Raw genomic sequence first — 19,925 nt, 5'->3', positions numbered from 1 at the left:
ATGATGGGTCTGTATTTCTACTTCTCGTATTTAAGCATCTACAGGCAGAGAAGACAGGAAGTGTAGGAGCAGCCAGCCCCGAAAAGATTGAGGGAAAACACCTAGTGCTGGTTAAAAGCATAGTTGTAATTGAAGTCAACAAGAAAGGCTCTGAAGAGAAGAGGCAAAACTGAGGGAAGGGAAAAAAAAAAAAAAAAAAAAAAAAGGTAATTAAATAAAGTTCAGTTTGTCCAGGTAATATTTGTATATTACATACATATATTATACTTCTGGGCTGCCAAACACAATCCAATATAATCCGAAGTATTGTATTGGAAAAAGGCCACAAATTGCATCATCCTTCATGCACTGAAATAAATGTCCTGCTAGCAGAGCTAGCTCAGGAGCGTGTCTCAGGGTTTGATGGATGAAAGCAATTGGGACTAGCATGTGGTAGAGCAATGTTCAGCAATTTATATGTCCTGCTAACAGGACTGTTGGGTTGTGCATGGCGTCACAGAGTGCATACTCCTTAGCTGAAATGATAGTAAGTAGGACTAACCACCTCTGGAAAATGGAAAGGTGAAGAAAAAACAGGACAGATTCTTGTAAACTCCATAATTTAACACAAACATTTCTACCCAACAATATGCACAATACATAACACTGGGGCTGCAATATATCTTAAATTTAGGCTATGCCCTAGCTCATGCGAGACCCCTCCATTTGAAGCCTACTTAGCCTTCACAAACACTAGCAAACTCATTTTTTTCAGGTCACCTCTTCTTATAGAAGAGAATACTCTGACCTTTGCCTGTAACATGGGTAATGTTGGGAAGTAGGGCAACAAGAGGTAGGCAGAAGGTGTGGAGCTGGTGGCCTCTTCCGAAGTATCTCCTCTGTCCTACTTCACAGCAATGAGAAGCCACAATGGCAGCATCAGCAACACTGAGAAACTTCATTTTAATAAACTGCATGAACTCTGGTATTTGATTCAATCTCCAAGACTTGAGAATGATGTACATTTGGAGATGGGTCTCCCTTGCACAGTAGAGACCCACAGCTTACTAGGTACTCCTTTTGGTGTGTACTAACGTCCCTGCTGCTGGCCAGTTACAGATGCCAGCTTTGAACAAGCTAAAAATGAACTAAGGAGAAAATGGGCTTTGTGACCAAAAACTGTCCCAAGCACATATTCTCCAGCTTGCTGTCTATCTAGCTTTGGCAAGCAATACTCCATTATATTCCCTCAAATAGGCCTTAAATTAATCTGCTTGCTTGTCTTGAGCAAGAGATCTTATCCTCCTGAGCTGTGAGTAACTCGTATGTTTTACTTTCTTATCCAATTCTTATTAAGAAATCTAAACAATTCTCCATTCCAGATAGAAGGAATTTCTTACAAATCAATTTTTCCTACGTCCTAATGTTCACTGTGTCAGGCCAATCCTACCAACTGGACAAGTTATATAACACAGTGTGATGCTATGATAACAACAGCATGTTATACATATTCAGTTTAGGAAATACGCTTAAGAATCTCTTAAGATTGAACTGAAAAAGATAATCTATTGAAATTGTGGTATGAGTTTATACATGAGTAAATTAATTGCTTATATTATTTCTCTAATGTTTATCTAATTTGCTAGATTGAATCAAGGATAAAGAAAGTAATCATTTATATAAAAAATAAAACACCTTTTTACCTTCTGGACCAGAAATTCACATTTTACATGACATGAAAGTGACATAAAAGTTACTTTCAAATCCATTTGCACTTCACACAACTTTGGAGTGGGAGAACGCCCCAGAAACTTGCCAGGTACACACATAAAAAAAGATACAACTTCTAAAGAAATGACTGCAAATTCAAGTTTTATTTTGTAGTCTAATTTGTTTTTTTTAGCATGCTTTTAACTTTGAAGCACGGAAGTGTATAAGTTCAATGCAAACCACAGACTAAAGAACACATGACCACCACTTTATCAGTAAACTAGTAAACTGCTTTGGGTCTCTGACCTTGGCAGTTTAACAAAAATGTTATTTACAGCTGGTTGAACTGTTCTTGGATAGTATTTTTTTTTCTTTTTTTGATGTAATAGTCAATGAAAAAAATCCTCTTCTGTATCACCAATTATCCATATTCTCCACCTGAAAGTTCCCTCCCCTTCTCCCCCGCCCCCCCCCCAATACCCCAATATATATGACTTCCTCAATGCAAAACATCTGCCCTATTCTTCTGGTACTTTTATGAAATCCTAGAAAAGCAAAGGTTTTTTTCCCCTATAATTATGCCATTCCTCAAAGGGTACATAAAGCATTTTTGTTCAGTGTTCCTGTGATAGAGTCTCACAATAAGAACTGTTACTGTGACAAAGCTTTGCATATGAAGGCAGAGATTTCCTTTGAATCTGGTCAGTGCTTGGCCATGAGTGACTGCAGAGAGTTCACAGAACAGAACACACTTCAGGGACCTCAGCCTGGACCGCTAAGATCACTATTTCTGGAAAGATTTTCTATCTTCTCTGTTCTACTTTTAATTATTCTCTTTTAAGAAAAAGATATTGCATTTCGTGTTTCATATACATTTCAATATATGGGGCTCTGGGGTTCTTTTAAATTTACAAGGATCACTCCATCCACCTTAAAAATGTTGGTATGACTGAGGTCAACCCCTTAACTGTAAGTACTAGCATAAAAAAAAACTATTAGGTGATGCCATATCTCTTTGAATGCAAAGCAGTTTCAAAACCAAGTATAAAATAAGGAGAGAATGTTTGGCCTGAACAACACATTTGCAAATGCCTGGAGGAAGGGTCACAGTAACTCCTGTGCCCAGGGCTGGCAGGAGCTCAGCAATGGCAAGCATATCACCATAGATCATAAAACGCAAAGCAGTTCTGAAATGGTTTGTGGTAAAGTCATTGAAGATCATGAAGATCTGTTCATACTTTGCTGTGTTGGTTCCTACCAGCACCTGGGACTTGCAGACCCGCTTGATTCTGGGACACACTTACTGTCCGGCAGCTTTTCTAGGGCACACTTTTATTATTCTTGCACAATCTGGATATTTTGGACAAAGAGAATATATTTCAAAATATGTGGTAAATACATTGGGATGTTTGACTCATGATAGGCTTGAGTTTGCCCATGCTTTGACTAAGGCACTTTCCAACAGCTAATACAAGCCAGGCTAAGGTAAAAACAAATAGAAAAATTCTTCCTTACAACTTTGGAAGCAAACAACAGTTAAAAACATTTATGAAGACATTTTTTCTCCAGCAAACCTTCCACAGACTTTCCTGTGTTTCTACTCCACTCTTCCTCTTTCTGTATCTCTTAGCCCTCAGGTCACAGCCCTCACTGAGCACCTCTTTTTGGTGAAGCACTTAGCTTCCATAACCACTCCAATCATTGAAACCCCCTTCCATCTTTGTAATTGAGAATTTATTGCCTCTTGATCTACAGAACTGCATGGTCATTCTTCTTATTAAAATAAATGCTGTTTCATTTCCTCTGAGATGTAAATATCTCCTTCTCAGAGATATCATCTCATGTAGTTGCCTGGTTTAATGAGCATTTCTTTGCCTCACTCAGGGAAACATTTATTTCCTTCTCCTGCCATTTGATGACTTTGTGTCTTCTCCTAAGGTTTGTATTTCAGTTTATACATAATCCACACAAATACATTATCATATGTATAGGTCAACTATTAGTAAAAATAGCCAAATATTGCATTACTTTTTAAACTGATTAATGAAATGCATATAGATGGGATTAATGAATCATGGCATACAGCTGGCTCAGTATATCAAACATGGCAATACTTAATGACCACCAGCAGTTTTTAGACAATATCATTTAACTAAAAAGTGTAAAAAAAATAAATCAGTAGTCCACATTACTTGAATTGTACTTTTTGTAAATATATAATACATATATCTTAAATGAAATGAACTCATAAAAATAGTAATAATTTCTTTCATACCAGAAGGTTCCACATATGTGACCTCTCTTCATTTAGTTTTTCTGTACATGACATTCCTTCTCAGTGTCTCCTGAATTCTTGTTTGGCATCCTTTCCAAATGTTTCTTTATCCTTTCTCTAATTGTCTTCATTTGAAGAGTTTTATTATTTCACACAAACAGAGTCTAGACTACACTCACTTCTAGCCCCATGTTTGAACATTTTTGGATGAGTTTTTATAATATAATGATATATGAATATTGGCATTCCTTAGGTATATATATATATATATATTTTTTTTTTTTTTTACCAAAAGTTGGAAAAGTAAAGATGCATGAATAGTAGTCATATCACTGCTAAATAGTATTTTATTTTCTACAAATCTATAGACTGTAACATTTAATCACTTGTTATTTCAATATTATTATGTGGTAATAGAGATTCAATGAAATAGATGATAATCCATTGCCTCATTTCTTTTGGCTCACAAAACAAAGAGGGTAACATCAATCAATTTATACTGTCCTAAAGCAATCATATGACTAAGCCTTTCTTTCTTTAACTGCTGGGGCCCAAGAACCACCTTCTTATATTTATTTACTGGTGCTGGTTTTATGTGGGGCCACACTATTTTGGAATATCTTCAATGTTCCAGGAGAACAGGAGGACTGAAAACATGAGATTAACTCTAGTAGACCTTTTTTCTTTTCTTCTCTTTTGGGTAATCTTTTACTACTTTTAATTCTGATTAGGCAGATAACTAACCAAACTAGTTTATTTTCTGAATCTGTTAAATGGCCTGCAATGGGCTACTTCTTGTTCAAAAATGCTTTTCTTAGAAATAGTAAAAGATCCAGTTTCAGTAAAATCTTGGGCCGCCAAATTAATTCAATAAAAACACATGGAAAGCATACTATGTAATACATTTAGCTCACATTTACAACTAGGAAGATATGAGTTGAACATCCTTCACTATTTCAAAGTCAGATGAAAACAAACATATGCAACTTACTGAAAAAAACACATAATCACAAATATGGGAAAAAAAAAAAAAACATTAGTAAAGAAAATGGAAGCTATATTAACAAGAACAGTTACTGTTTTTTTTTTTTTTTAAAAAAAAAAAAAAAAAAAAAGGAAATAGAGAAAAAATAAAAGAAGCAAGTGTTCAAATGAAGCAATGCCTGGTATAGTAGACCTGGTTCTGTGCAGAAGCCCACAAGCAGAAAGGGTTATAAAATGTGAGGATGGTGAATGTTATTGCTAACAGTCTGGTTATAAACTCTGAAATAGAGTTTACAGAAACCAGGGACAGTATGAAGAATCTGACTGCATTTTGCCAGATGCAGAATAAGGAGGGCAATATTCCCATAAAGATAATCATGTTCACTACTCTATAATAGATCAAAATTTGCAAATACTACCTTCAAATTATTTATTTCCAGAAGCAATGCAAAACCCAAGAGTATTCCTTCTTTTGCATCATGCCTCTAATGCCACACTGTATGCTCCAAGCCAGGCATGTGCACTTCAACATAGATGCACAATTGTAAGTACATGTTGCAGCATTTTCTTCAGCTATTACAGTATTTCAGTCAAGTGAAGCAGCAGTGTGGTTCCATCTAGAGGAAGCGCGTGTAAAAACTACTAGTCTCTGATGACTAGTAGGTTTTAAATAAAGAATAGGCAAAAAGTATTAACACAGCACAGCTGGGATAAAGAGCCGCATGTCATAGTCCTATGAACAGTTCAAATCAATGCAAGTCAAAACTCTCAGCCCTAATTTCGTTTCTTCTTGCCTTCACTAATCAAACATTTAAAAGATTCCACAAAAGTAGAAAGTTTCTTTTTCTACTATACATAAAAGTTCAGTGTTAAGCCATTAGTTAAACAAAATGTTCTTTCAGCTCTTATGAAGAAGAACGAACTGATCTCTTTCCAGTCATCTTAATCTGCCCGTTCCCATACCCTGACTCTCTGCATTTCTTCTCTCATTCACTAGCCAGCAGTTACTTTTTCTTTCAACATCCCTGCTGGAAGGGGATATTTGATCGTATCAGAACCATTTCAAGACTCTTGCAGATACGTTTCTACTCGTAGAAGCAGCCTTGCTGTGTTCAACACTTTACAAAATCTACTTTACGATTCAAATCTAAAAGTATTATTTATTTATTTTTCTCTCATTTCCCTTTAGTAATTTATTCACTTTGCTATTCTGATTTGATATAAAGATATCAGCAAAGACATTAAAGATGGCATCTGTCCTCAGAGAAGTCAGGAGACTCAATAAGCATTATAAGACAGCTGATTTATCATTTCTTCACAGCCTCATAAAATTGTTTTGGAATGCCAACTTATCAAAAAAAAAAAAAAAGTATTAAAATTGGCAAGAATACTTATGTTTTTCCTCCACAACTGAAATCAGGAAGCAGGGAACAAGAGAATGAGAAAATAGATAAAAGACAAAAAAAAAAAAAAAAATCATAGCCAATAGAAGCAGGACAAAAGCAGGAGAGTATAAATAAATAAGTAAAAAGCAATTAATGGCTAAGAAGAAAGGTGAAAAATATTTTTCCCCAGTGAGTATTTTTACCAAAACCCACTGTGTAGAGTGTGGGGGAAAAGGCAGAGGGTAAACAGATTTCGAGCTGTAAAGAGGTACTGTGCAGCTAGGAAGGATGAAAAGGGCTTACATCTTACTTGTAACAATCTCTTAAAATACTTGTGTCCATTTTTAATACTCATTTATTCAGGTTTTGTATACAACAGTGTACTTCTACACATATACTTAAGTAGCAGGATTCTCCTTCCGTCAAAGAATCACAACTTTATGGAAAGTACGCGCCTCAGGCCTCTTTTTACCTGGTTTGTCCCCAGTCACGGGATGAATCACTGACAGGTCTAGAGACAGAGGTTACATATCCTGATTCCCACTTGTTATCTCTAAGACACTAGCAGTAGAGCACACAATACTATACTATATTATAAGTGTATGACTTAGAGCTGCAAATTGGTAAATTATCATCAAGAATGTAACACAGATTATGCAAACAATGCAAACAATGTCATTACTTTTATATTTCCAAATTAGTGGAGGGATGATCCAGTTTAGCAGTAAGTTATAGTATTTCTAGTAGCAATATGAATTAATCTTTAACAGATGAGGATAGAGGAACATAAGTAAAGAGGAGTTCTCTATTTCAGTGTATTTAAAACTATGATATTGCTGCTGACTTGACATTTTAAACATTTTTAATCTATTATTCAAGCACAGTTATGTTACATGCAGAATGAAAGAGAGCAGGCCCTTATTGTCACAATATTTTATCTATCAGCTATATTGTTATATAATTTTACTTCAGAATGCATAATGAGCTATAAATGTTCCATTTAATACTCGTAAATGTAAGAAGTTTTTCAAAAGAAGCTCATTTCACTAGTAAATTAAATTAAAAGGTCGTACCTTGGGAATGCAGAAAGAAGAATTTAAAGAAGGGGGACAGGAAAATGTATTCTTATTTTGTTCAACTCTAAGCTGGAAAAATGGAACAGTCATTTAAATGCAGCCACAGGAGTCAAAAATAAGAAATTATGACCACCTAATACATAAAATAGATTAAAAAATAATAACAACAAAAAGCTAATTGGAAAAGGTGTGTGAAATTTCACTTGAAAGAACTGGAGCTACAACAAAAACAGTTTAGCTTCAGTAATAATCCACAACATAACCATAACAGTCTTGCAGACATCTTTATGTAAATGGAGGTGGGAGGGTTGGGGTTCACACTTATGAAGGACACTTATTTCCATTTAATTTGGACAGTGCAACGTTTGTCCTTGTTCTGGCTAGTATACAATGTCTGGCACACAGAGTCTTGGTTCACATCATTTTCCCTTTAAATATTTCCACACCAGTTTACTCCAATGTATTCATTTACTGTTTTCTTCCCATATTACCAAAGTAAAATATTATAAAAGTAGGCTGCAGAAAAAAAAAAATAAAGCTAAAGAACTTCCAATAGATATTTAAAATGCACACTTTCCCTCGAATCCAGAGATTATAAATTGCTCCCAGACAGTTTTATGTCAGTCAGACCCACACAGAACGAAAGATAATCCAATCGCATAAAAAGCTAAAGCTATTTTTGCTAGTCCAGCCAACTCCTTTAAGGTGTAGATATTCCATGGTAATGATAAAAGATGTCACTTCAGTCTCATTATCTATCCGAAAACCACTATTTCTCTGTTCTCCCTTTCCTCCTTCCCAACAGTTTGGTATTCTTTCTATAATACACATAGAAAAGAAACATGGAGGAAAATCTTCATAATAATAACTGCCATAGCCTGCAACTTCTGCTTGAGAATAGATGTGGTTTCCACTACAGGAGCAACAGAGAAGAGTGGGATGGATGGAAGGCTAAGGTGGATGGTATGAGAGCAGAAAGGGTCACAGATTAGCCCTGGCAGGTGCAGTCCCGTGAAGAGAAAATACAAGACTCTGACTAATGTCAACAGAAAATTTTGCAAACGTGAAGCAAGGTTTCTGCTTGTCAAAATCACAGAGAGTGTTTGGTAGTGAAAAGAAAAAAAAAAAAAAGTAGTTAAATGTGGAAAAAAAAAACAAAAACACTATAAATCAGCAGTGAAGAAGAGATATAGAGGCAGTGAACAAAAGGAAGGAGAAGGACAGAATCTGCTATGATAAAGAGTGGTCTGTTGAGAAACGTGATTAAGTGATAGATGGATAAGATTACAGTATCAAGGGAACAGACAAAAAACACTAGTCAAAACCTAACAAAACCAAAAGAGAACATTCCCTCAGGAGGTCTAACATATCCTCCAGACACAGGCACAAAAAGCCTGCTGTCTGGATCCTGCTTGCTGCTGCAGGCAGAATGCTCTCCAATTACAGTCCCCACCATTAGAAAAGAAGCATCTTAAAACACAACAGTACTAAGCTCCTTAATTACATTAAACTAAAACACACAGCGCAAGCCATATCATAAATTTCACTTCCAATCTTTCAATAAAGTTTCTATTGTTTTGGAATGCATTTTTTAAGGTTGTTTAGTTTTGGTTGGTTGGTTTAATATCAAGATGTAACAGTTTTTTGGAAAGGATTTTAGTCATAATAATGAGTATTTGCCTTCCAGACATCATCTCCATCCTTTATCAAATTAGTTCTGTATCTGAGAAAAATCTTTAAAACATTTACTCAAACTTATTCTGAATGCTCCTTTCAGCTAAGCAAAAATCTCATTTTATAATTCTAAAAAATAAAAAAAAATAAATAGAAAAGTGAACAAGATGAGTTTTCAAACTACTACTTTTCAAACTATTACTGAATAAGTATTAAATATAACATTAGGAAGAATAGAAAACGGAGGATTTTAAGCTGTTATTAAAAATACAACTGGAGTCCAGCCTGTGGCTTGTCTATCCAGAAAAAAATGTTGGTCATCCCTGGCTACAATCCCCTAATTGTTGTACAGTTCTAAGAGTGGCATCAAATGCCCTCTGAGAATCCAGGCAGCCCAGGTATGCTTTGTAGCATAGTAATGTGTTCTGTGCATTTGGATTTGCCAGTCTTATATGATCCAGTAGGCAGCTTCCACCTATGCATTGCATCACTTCCAAGTTCACCATTTTGAAGAACTTTTCAAGAAAGTATGCAGACCCTTCTCCTATACCTATCAGTGTTTTCACATGCCAGTTTATACTCAACTACTACCTTGTTGCCTGATAAGCATTTCTTTTTCTGTAGGACAGGAATGTTGTACCACTGGAAATAAGACCACTCCCACAGCAGAAAAAGGATAGAATATGTACAGAAAGGCAAAGCAAATTGGTTGACAACTAGTCAACCTATCCAGAAACGTGCAGAAAACATCTTGGACTCTGCATTTGAACAGCCTTCATGGTGCCTTTCTAGGAGAACAGCTGAGTGCTGAAGACAGCTCAGGATTTTTAAGTAACTTCCACCAGATTGCAACTTCTCCTGAAGGCTGGAGCAACAGATGGGCAGACTGGACTAATGTTTGAAAGCTAGAATATACTAGCTAGTCTTTAGGTTTCAGTGCAGTTAGATGCTCACCAACATGCTGGCAGTGAGAGTTGTGAAAACATTTTTGGGCAACATATAATTAGTACTAATGTTTTAGACTCCATGTTTTAGCTCCTGAAGGAGATGAGATTGTCTGCTGGAAAAGTTCCATGCAACTGCTCCTCCATACTACCTAAAATGGATCCCATTTAGATTCATAGTAGAGCTTAGGGATATGGTTTAGTGGGGACTGTTAGTGTTAGGTCAGAGGTTGGACTCGATGATCTTGAGGTCTCTTCCAACCTAGAAATTCTGTGATTCTGTAATCATTCAGGCAGGAAAAGACCACCTAAGATCATCTAGTCCAGCCTTTAACCTAGTACTGAAGCTCAGTGCTAAACCACGCTACTTAGTTCAAAATTTACACATTTCTTGGAGACCTCCAGGGCTGGTGACTCAATCACTTCCCTGAGTAGCCTATTCCAAATGCACAACTGCACAACTCTTTCAACTACAGCTGCACAATTCTTTCAGTATAGAAATTTCTCCCAATATCCAACATAAATGTCATTGTCCCACCTCAAAGACACAACTAAAGGCATAATGTTAAGATGTTATTCAGAATTATCTCCATATTTCACCATGAAAATGTTCAGTATAAGAGTTTTTATTTCTTGAATTGAGTGTTTACACCCAGCTATAATGTCCACATGATACACCCTACCTTTAGGAGCTGCAGATTATGCCACAGAGTATTAAATGGATGACAGTTTCCCCCATGCTCTGATTATTGACCCGCAGTGAGAAATTGTCAAAACAGGAACAGAAAGACTGTAAACATGTGGATGCAGGTTGTACATGGAGCTAAACAGAAGAAAGAGCAGGAAAGCCCCAGGACACCTAACACTGATTTAATCTTGTCAATGTTGTGTTGTCCGCACATCATGTTTTGGTGGTGTTGAGTGAACAGAAGTTGAGGATGGATACATTCTACTCAGGCCTTCAATTTTATCTCTGCACATAGGTGCAGGACTAATCTCGTTGTGGATTAGTCTAACATGGAGACCACAGAAAGGAGCCATGTAAGAATACAACCATCTCCTCCTACCATAATGCTGCTCCTCCAAACAATGTGAAACAACATAACTAATTGCAGTTATCTGTCTGTTTCTGAAAAGCCAATCAAAGGGATTGATTATGCCCAAAATCTGCCCAACTTTATAGGGTCTGGGCCAGCAAGAGCTGAATTAGTCATAAAACAATAGTTAGACTTGATCCTACATTTCTGAATGCCTAAAGAATGCCTAACCACCCTCTAAAATAAACCAAAATCTTCTAAGCTGGATCATCCACCACTCCAACCATAGCCAACTTAAGAACTGTAAACTAATAACCCAGAATACAAGTCTGGTGTTTTTCCCCAGTAAGCCAGACATTAATGAAAAGGGTCATATCTTAGCTCACTTTAATTTCAGTGCTTTCATCCCAAAAGAATCTTACAATATAACCTCAATTAGCCCAATTCCATGGGGACCACCAAAAAATTCAATAATAACGGGTTTGGATAATCAAGGATTCAAAAAAACAGAGATAATCTCCATTGTAATTAAGTCATTTGAGAACACGGTCATCTTTCACGTAAAGACCAAAAAGATCAAGGGCAAACTCTATTTCACTTATCCTAACCAAGACGAAGTACCATTTCTGTATACAGTTAGCAATAAATGGTGCTAAAGATACTCAGAATACCCCCAAGGCCTAGCAGCATATGCACAATAATTGTTATACAACAAGTATGATGAATAAGGTAGAAACCTAAGTATTTTATAAGACAATCCCCAAGCACGTTTCTCCCCATTACCCACAAATATTCAAAAAGCGATGTTTTGAGTTCATGGACTTTAATGTGTTTAGTATGAGACTAAATATGAGTAGATGTCATTGTGGTTTACAAATGAGCATTCTGACGCTTTCAGATTGTGAAACATACTTTACAAACAGGTAAATATTTTATTCTGTCCAGATAATGTTATTCACAACGGTTGGTGTTACTGCTAAATAAAAGTAATAAGTAGAAATGAAAGGATGGGTGATGCATCTCAAGATGTCATTATTTTCACATGGCCCAACCTCCACTGGCCTGAGAACTAACAAATAAGTGCTTTTAATTTATTCATATTTCAATTTCTGCTTAACAGCGGGACTAGCTATACATCAAATAAATAGCTGTATAACAAACATCCAACTTTTGATTTTATATTGATTGATTGTTAAAATGAACTACACATCTGATTGTGCATATTTCATGCAAAATATTGTGCTGTTTATGTTCTACTCTTGGCCAAAAATCTCATTTTAATCTCCATTCTTCTGCCTGATTTTATTTTATTTTATTTATTTATTTATTTATTTATTTTACAGAACAGTATCATCTGTTGCATCAGGAAGAAAAAATATATCCAAAGTCAAGTTAGCCATGCAAAACTACTATGGCCACATTCACCTTTCCAATTGTTTACGTCTCAGATATATGATCCACAGGAGCGAAGTGTTTCCAGCAATTTTACTCTCCATCAATCCCCTATGCAAATCTTGATTTAGATCACACCTATTTATGACCCTGCTTGTTCTGCCGTCATTTAAAACATTTTGTATAAGAGCTTTCTATATGACAGAGAAACACACTGGGTATTTCTCCTGACAGCAGAACTATTTCTCCTGATACATTTGCTCTTGTGCAACATGCTACAAGCTGCTTGTTGCAAATACTCAGCAATTTCAATTTGCAGCTTAGCCACATCGTTTGAACCTCCTGCTTCTTATCACATCTATCTGACAATTGAATAGCAGAATAGAAAAAGAATGTTAAAACATAAATGAATTAGGAGATTATCATGTCAGCTGAGTATAGTTCAGACATATTTCAGCTAATAGCCAATCTTTTTCATTACTAATACTTAAGCTTTGGCGCTAGCCTTCCTTGTGGAATTTATTAGAGACAGCCATTTTGCAATACAGAGCAGTCTTATCACACCAGAGTATTGAAATACCCTGTTCTGGAAAGCAAACAAACCATGCAAAGCATCAGGCCATACCTCTGCCACTGTGCTACTGCTCTTTTTCAAAAGAACTACCTCACAACAGGATTTTTATGTTACTCATGGTCTTTGGTACATTTTGTGTGTGTGTGTGTGCCAGCCTATCATTCTTTATAGCTTACATTGATTTTCAGTTATCATATATGGGTAAACACAGATGACCTATTCTAATGACTCCACTTACACAGGCTATTACAAAGAAAATACACAGTTAAACAAACAAACAAAAAGTCAGAAGGGTCAGACTTGCAGTCTGTTAACACTTCAGGTTATTTTGAAATAAAATTAATCCTTGGTACGAACAAGTTCTGAAAAAATAGATGACACTCATACCTGTGAAAATAATTCTTGTGTCTCTGTGCTGTAAACACTTATTTCACAGATGCTTAGTGCACCAATTGGTCACTCAGATATACATTAAAATACCTGACTGAGACATACCACACCATCTAATATATTAGGAGTTGAACATACAGGTTAGCATCATTCCAATACAAATAAAAACTTACATAGGAAACCCGTACTCGCCGTCGGTGCACCAGCCCACAGCACTGCATGAAGAGGACAGCAGGCAACAATCAGTGTATGGTTTCACCAAGCTTCGGTCACTCCTGTCTCCTCTGAGACACTGTCCATCTCTCCTCACTTTTCAGCCCCAGGTGCAAGGAAACAGGTAGAAAAGCAGTCACCCTCCATCTCCAAAGCTGTCCTTTTAAATTATCTTGAAGACGGATGAAACTTACTTTCTCTGAGTAAATCAAGCTCTTCTTTTTCAGATGAAAAAAAAAAAAAAAAAAAAAAAAAAAGCAGAAAAAAACCCCGACAACAAAAACAGAGGCACGTCTTTATTTCCTCAGCATCCAGTTATTACAAAGCAAATTCCGAGTTCATATACATCTTTTACTACATGTGGCGTAAGGTTTGTATCAACCATTCTGAACTTAGGAAAGACAGAGATGTAACAGGATCTTTATATCTCAGACTACTGCAACACACGGCTTTCCGAAGGTCTCTTGCTGCTGCTGCTGCCGCTGCTGCTGTTGTTATTGCTGCTGCTGCTACTACAGCTTTTTTCCCAATGCACAGCCTAGGAAGAGCATCCTTGCTTCATTGTTACCTCTGTTCTATTTTGGGCATATCTGATTTGTTATTTATCCCTTCCCAACAGCCTGAAAAAATGACGAAGTCTAGACTTTAATTCACTCTGGATTCTCAGGACTACAGAACCACCCTCCAAATAGTCAGATGCTTTGTCTGGCAATACGTGTTTCACATGAATTGTAGGCAGGACTGCTGAGTGTCCTTACTACCTGATTCACATCAGAGGCATAGGCTCTTCTGCTGATACAAAAAGAACTTGAGAGAAGATCAAAACTCAGAATATATACTTATACTTTGTGATTAACACCCCCCCCACCAGCACCACCTTTTTTTTTTTTTTTTTTTCCTAAAACACTAACAGAGATAATTAAATACTTGGATAATTGAGATAATGTTTTGGCAAATATAAAAATCATGAAAAATTATTATCCTTAAAGCAATAATGGCATACATCTGAAATCAGGTCAGACTCAATTAACCTGTTTATGGTCACAGGTCATCATTTAGGCAGGCATCACTGTCCTTCTGGGAGTGACTGAATATTCCAGTACTGAAAAGGCTTAATAGCAATATTATATCTTAAAATTAAATCTTTTAGTACTTTATGGCAGTGGTCTAAGAGTCTCAAACATCTCCAGAACTGTACATCTCCGGTCAGATGAATACATGATTCACTTACTTTTTTTTTTTTTTTAAACACTGACAGAAACTTAACTCTTTCACCACTAACACTTAGCTGGAAAATAGGATATACAATACGCTCAACATAATTAAAAAGGGAACCAGTATATTACTTTTTAAAAGTATATATTTTTCATTTGAATTTCATGACTGAATTTATTATTAAAATCTACAATGGAAAAATTACATATACTACATGATATTTCTATCCCACTTTTATGTAGGCTGTGTCAAGATGGCCAAGAAAAGGGTTAAGCATCTTCAAAAGAGTAAAGGAAAAGAAGGTTGTGCCTCTTGGAGATTAGTTTGGCTCCCCTGCTTGATAATGAAGATGCCAAGGATGCTATCTGTATGTAGGTAAAATGGCATCAAAAACCTAAACTAGCTGAACAGTCAGGAGTTGTCTTCTAGCTAAAGATAATGAAGATCTGACCACATCAGAAAGAAGTACTCTGACTCAGTGCTGCTATCAAGTAAATAAAGTAACCAAAAAAAGTTAACTTTTAGAAGCCAAAAACTGGCCACAACTTGATTTATGCAACTAACACCTGCCAATGTCAAGTACCTTTTCAAGTATTCTGTCCAACTCTGAATAAATAAATAAATCAGTAAGTGTTAAGTATCTATGCATTTTGGGGGATATAAATGCATATTTAGCATATTTTGTCTCTCTCCTTTTTTTTTTTTTCTTTCCCCAGACCATCTAACAACCAGCAGCAGCTCCCATGTACACCAGTGGGTTGACTGGCCTCTCTAAGCACAATGTAATTTTGATGTAAAGCCACAGTTAGAGAGAAAATGTATGGCTACTAACTCATCTCAGCTGGATCTGCAGATGCTCACAGGATCTTAAAAATATATGCAATCAGACTAATATAATTAAAAATAGGAAACTGTGGATGTAGGGACCTCATCTATACACCCAAACCTACATGTAAGCTTTGTTTTACATCCTAACAAGCAGTCATATAGGCAATAAGCTATTTTTAGCAGGATGACAGAAGTTGGTAGTTCACAGAGACACATAAGGAAGTATCCTCATAACCATTTCACAGTCCAAAAGCAATTTATCAGTCCAACAAACAATGCGGACTATGCAACTCTTCAGATCAGGACTGCTTAGAGTGATTTTAACAAAGCCATTAGCAATAATATAGCAATACTAACAAATACTGGGAAGAAAAAAGCTTTTGGAAGTCAAGACATACTGAACATTACCATAAAAAAGAATTACTTGTTCAAAGCAACTAATCTAAAGCTAGAAAGAATAATATAGCAGTTGTATACATACACATAACAATTAATTCTCTATATTTTAATTATAATTTTCTTCTCTTATGGGAGACCCATACATAAATTAATATCGGTATGAAAGCCACAGATCACTTAAATTCTATATAATTTATTTTTTTCTTTCTTTCTTTCTTTTTTTTTTTTTAAGTTAAGTTTGGAAATTATTAATAATAATACAGGTTTTGCATATATGTTTCTTGAATTCTTAAGGCCGAGAATATGAAAAAGCAGAAATTATTATTGAAGTTTCAATTGTTTCTGAAGTAGATAAATGCATCTGTGTTTCTAACTCTTCCTAAAATTCATCATGACTACCCAGAGCATCCAGAAGCATCCCTTAAAAAAGCAGTACCACAACTCTTACTGAAATTGCTGTGCATCTACATGTATTCTCAAAAAAAAAAAAAAAAAGCTACATAATCCAACCATAAAATCTCTACTTTCAACACAGGAAAAATCATTTTGTTGCCCCTCTGTCCCCTTCTCCCAAATGATTAGAATACTTTGTCATGGCAGTACTTTAGATGATAACCAAAAACTTCTGTTTTTGTTTTTTTTTTTGTTTTTTCTCAACATGAGTCTAAGTTGCCTTTTATGGAGGGGTGGGAGAGGGAGAAATATTTGGGGAATAGAAGAAACGTAAGCATGTCCAAGTCAAATTTATCTGTAATTGAAACCCAGTAAAATTTTATATTCTGCAAATATGACTTTGTTTACAGTTCCCATAAGAAAATGCAGTGAATACAAAAGCATACCATATACATTAGCTGTTAAATTTACTTCAACACACACACACACTGGATTTTACTTTCTTTTGTGGCTGATAGTCTTCCCCTTTCTCATTACCACATCTATGATTTTAAAATAGTGTTTATTGCATGATGTGTTTACTTAATGATGACTAGTCAGGCAGCAATTTTTATCACTCTCCTTCTTATACATTCTGAGTGAGCTTAGTCCTTAGTCAAACCGCAACAATCTAATTTTATGATTCTTGGCGTGTCTGCAACTATAATAATAATAATAATAATCCTAACTTCTTAACTATGTCTAAAACAAACAAACAAACAAAAATACTTCCACGCAAACAAACAAAAATACTTCCACGCTACCTTAACTTGAAGATGTAAGAAGAGATCTAATCCTAGAATAACTAAAACTTGGGAAACACCACTAAAAGACAAAATACTACCAAGCTAGTGAAAGATATTTTTTCCATTCTCTAACATTAAAAATGATAGATTTATGAACAAATTAAGCCTTCTAATTTGGGGTTTCTTGTGAAATGTGTTTTTAAATGAACTTCTAGTTAGTTATTATCATTAAGACAATACAAATGTTAATATTTTCAGTGAATCATTTTGGCTTTACATGGAGGTCAAAGAGATAGCACCTCCAAAAAAGGAGGTTAGCAGATAATAAAGAAATATTCAAAAGGCTAGTACAGACATTTGAGGAGCAGGAAGAAACAGTAACACAATGATGTTAAATATAACAACTTGTACATTAAAAAGAAGGAAATTTAGAACTGTTTTAAACTAATCCATGAGGCTGATTTTCAAATGTCTAGGGAAGGCTTCTCCGACATTTTGAAGCAGCATGAAAGAAAGGACAAATGTTTTTAACTGAAATTAAATGAACAGGCTGGCATGAAAGGTTGAGTAGGAATGAACCCTTAGAGGGTAAATGAGTGATACAGCTATTTGTATTCTCCTCAAGTGCTAAATTTTGCATGTTATATAAACTGAAAGGTGGGAAAAGAAAAAGAGACTGTCAGAAAATTGTTATCATTTACTTTGATTGGCTTCCTCAGCTAACCAGCACTATCTGGATAAGGCCTTTGCCAGCTCATGGTCACTCAAAGCTCCTGCCAGACTTTCCATAATCTGATCAAGTGACTGCCTAGAGCTAATGAGATGGATTTGAAATGTTCAGTGCCAGCAAGTGCAAGCTGCCTCAACTACCTCAAATGGCATCACATCAGTTCAAATGAGAGCAGTGACAGAATACTTTTTCTGAGTTAAAAAAAAAAAAAAAAATGTTGACAAGTCACAGAAAAATGACTGTCCTATTGCTACCTTTAGGATCCTTTATTAAAAAGTTTCATTACATTTTTATTTTGATTTATCCATAGCATCACAGAATGGTGGAGGTGGGAAGGCACTGTTGGAAATCATCAAGTCCAAGCCACTGGTCAGAGCAGGCTCAGCTACAGCAGGTAGCTAGTGGCCATCTAGATGGGTTCTGAGTATATCCAATGACAGAAATTTGCACACCGTCTCAGAAACCTGTTGCAGTGCTTGCCCACTGTCACAATAAAAATATTTTTCTTACATTTAATTAGGATTGCCTGTATTTCAATTTACGCCTGTTGCCTCTTGTCCTGTCCCTGGACACCACTAAGAGGAGTCTTGTTCCATCTTGTTTACTTCTTTACTTCTTTCCTTCAAGTATTCATACACCTGGATGAGATCCACGTGAGCCTTCTCTTTCTCAAGTCTGAACAGTCCCAGCTCTCAGCCTGTCCTCATATGACACATGCTTCAAGCTCTTAATCAAATCTGTGTTCCTTGGCTATACTTGCTGCAGTAGGTCCATATCTCTTATCCTGGGGAGCCCAGAACTGGACCAAGCACTCCAGATGTGTCTCGTCCTGTGCTGACTAGAATGGAGGTAATCACCCTCCTTGACCTGCTGGCACTGCCCTTCGTAATACAGTCCAGGAGACTGTAGGCATTTGCTGCAAGGACATACCTCTGCCTCATGTTCACATAGAGTCCAACAGCACCCCCAGTACCTTTTCTGCAAAGCTGCTTTCCATATGGTCAGCCCCAGACTGTATTGGTGCATGGGGTTATTGTTTCCCAGGTGCAGGATTTTGTTGAAATTCATGAGGTTCCTGTCAGGTTCTCCAGGTTGTCAAGGTTCCTCTGGATGGCAGCACAACCCTCTGGTGTTATCAGCCAGTCCTCCCAAATTTGTAGTATCTGTAAAATTGCAGAGGGTACACTCTGCCCCATCATCCATATCACTGATGAAACTGTAAGATTAAATATTAAACTGTACTAGCCCCAAGATCTACTCCTAGGGCACAGCACTAATGACTGCCCTCCAGCTGGGATGAACTTCCTGATGCTGATCACAACCCTTTGAGGCTGACAGTTCACTATGCCCTTATTTAGTCCATCATTTTGTCTGTGAGGATGACCTGGAAACAGTCTTGAAAACTTTGCCAACAATGAGATAAACAACATCCGCTGTGTGTCCTTGTCCTTGACAAGGACATCCCTTGTCCTCTGAGCCAATCATCTCCTTGTAAAAGCTGTAAAGTTGGTCCAGTCTCATATGCCCTTCATAAATCTACGCTGACTACTCCCAGTCACCTACTTGTCCTTCATATGCTTGGTAATGGTTACCAAAAGGATTTGCTCCATCATCTTCACAGGCATGGAAGTGAGGCTAGACAGCTTGTAGCTCCCCAGATCCTACTTTTTGTCCCTCCTGAACACTGTGGTTAAATTTGCTTCCCCCACTCATATACCTTGCTCAATCCCCGTGACACTCCAGAGATTGAGAGCTGTTTTTCTAGGACCTCAGCTTAGTGGTACAGATACTCAGAAAGGCTTCTCTCCCTAGAATTTATACACACAAATATTTAGGTCTGATTTTCTCAGTTGCATCATAACAACTTCAAGTACTTGAAAGCATTCTTAAATTCACATCAAAATGTTTAATTTGCTTCTAACTGTAATCATTCTTATAAAGC

The 19,925-nt window shown here is 36.4% G+C and overlaps 1 protein-coding gene across 5 annotated transcripts in view; it reads right to left on the bottom strand.

The window, feature by feature from the left end:
- Positions 1–19,925, bottom strand: part of CACNB2 (calcium voltage-gated channel auxiliary subunit beta 2) — a 247,078-nt gene that overhangs the window by 163,876 nt on the left and 63,277 nt on the right. The window contains exon 1 of one of the 5 annotated variants that reach the window (XM_072033680.1): positions 13,594–13,839. The exons of the other annotated variants lie outside the window; for them this stretch is intronic. Coding sequence (XP_071889781.1) covers positions 13,594–13,641 — 48 coding nt within the window. The 5' untranslated portion in view covers positions 13,642–13,839. Of the gene's footprint in view, positions 1–13,593; positions 13,840–19,925 lie in introns of those variants that run through there. 5 annotated transcript variants of the gene reach the window in all.

The sequence above is a fragment of the Anas platyrhynchos genome, chromosome 2 (genome assembly GCF_047663525.1).
Source record: "Anas platyrhynchos isolate ZD024472 breed Pekin duck chromosome 2, IASCAAS_PekinDuck_T2T, whole genome shotgun sequence".
NCBI lineage: Eukaryota > Metazoa > Chordata > Aves > Anseriformes > Anatidae > Anas > Anas platyrhynchos.
This window is presented reverse-complemented; position numbering and strand designations above follow the sequence as displayed.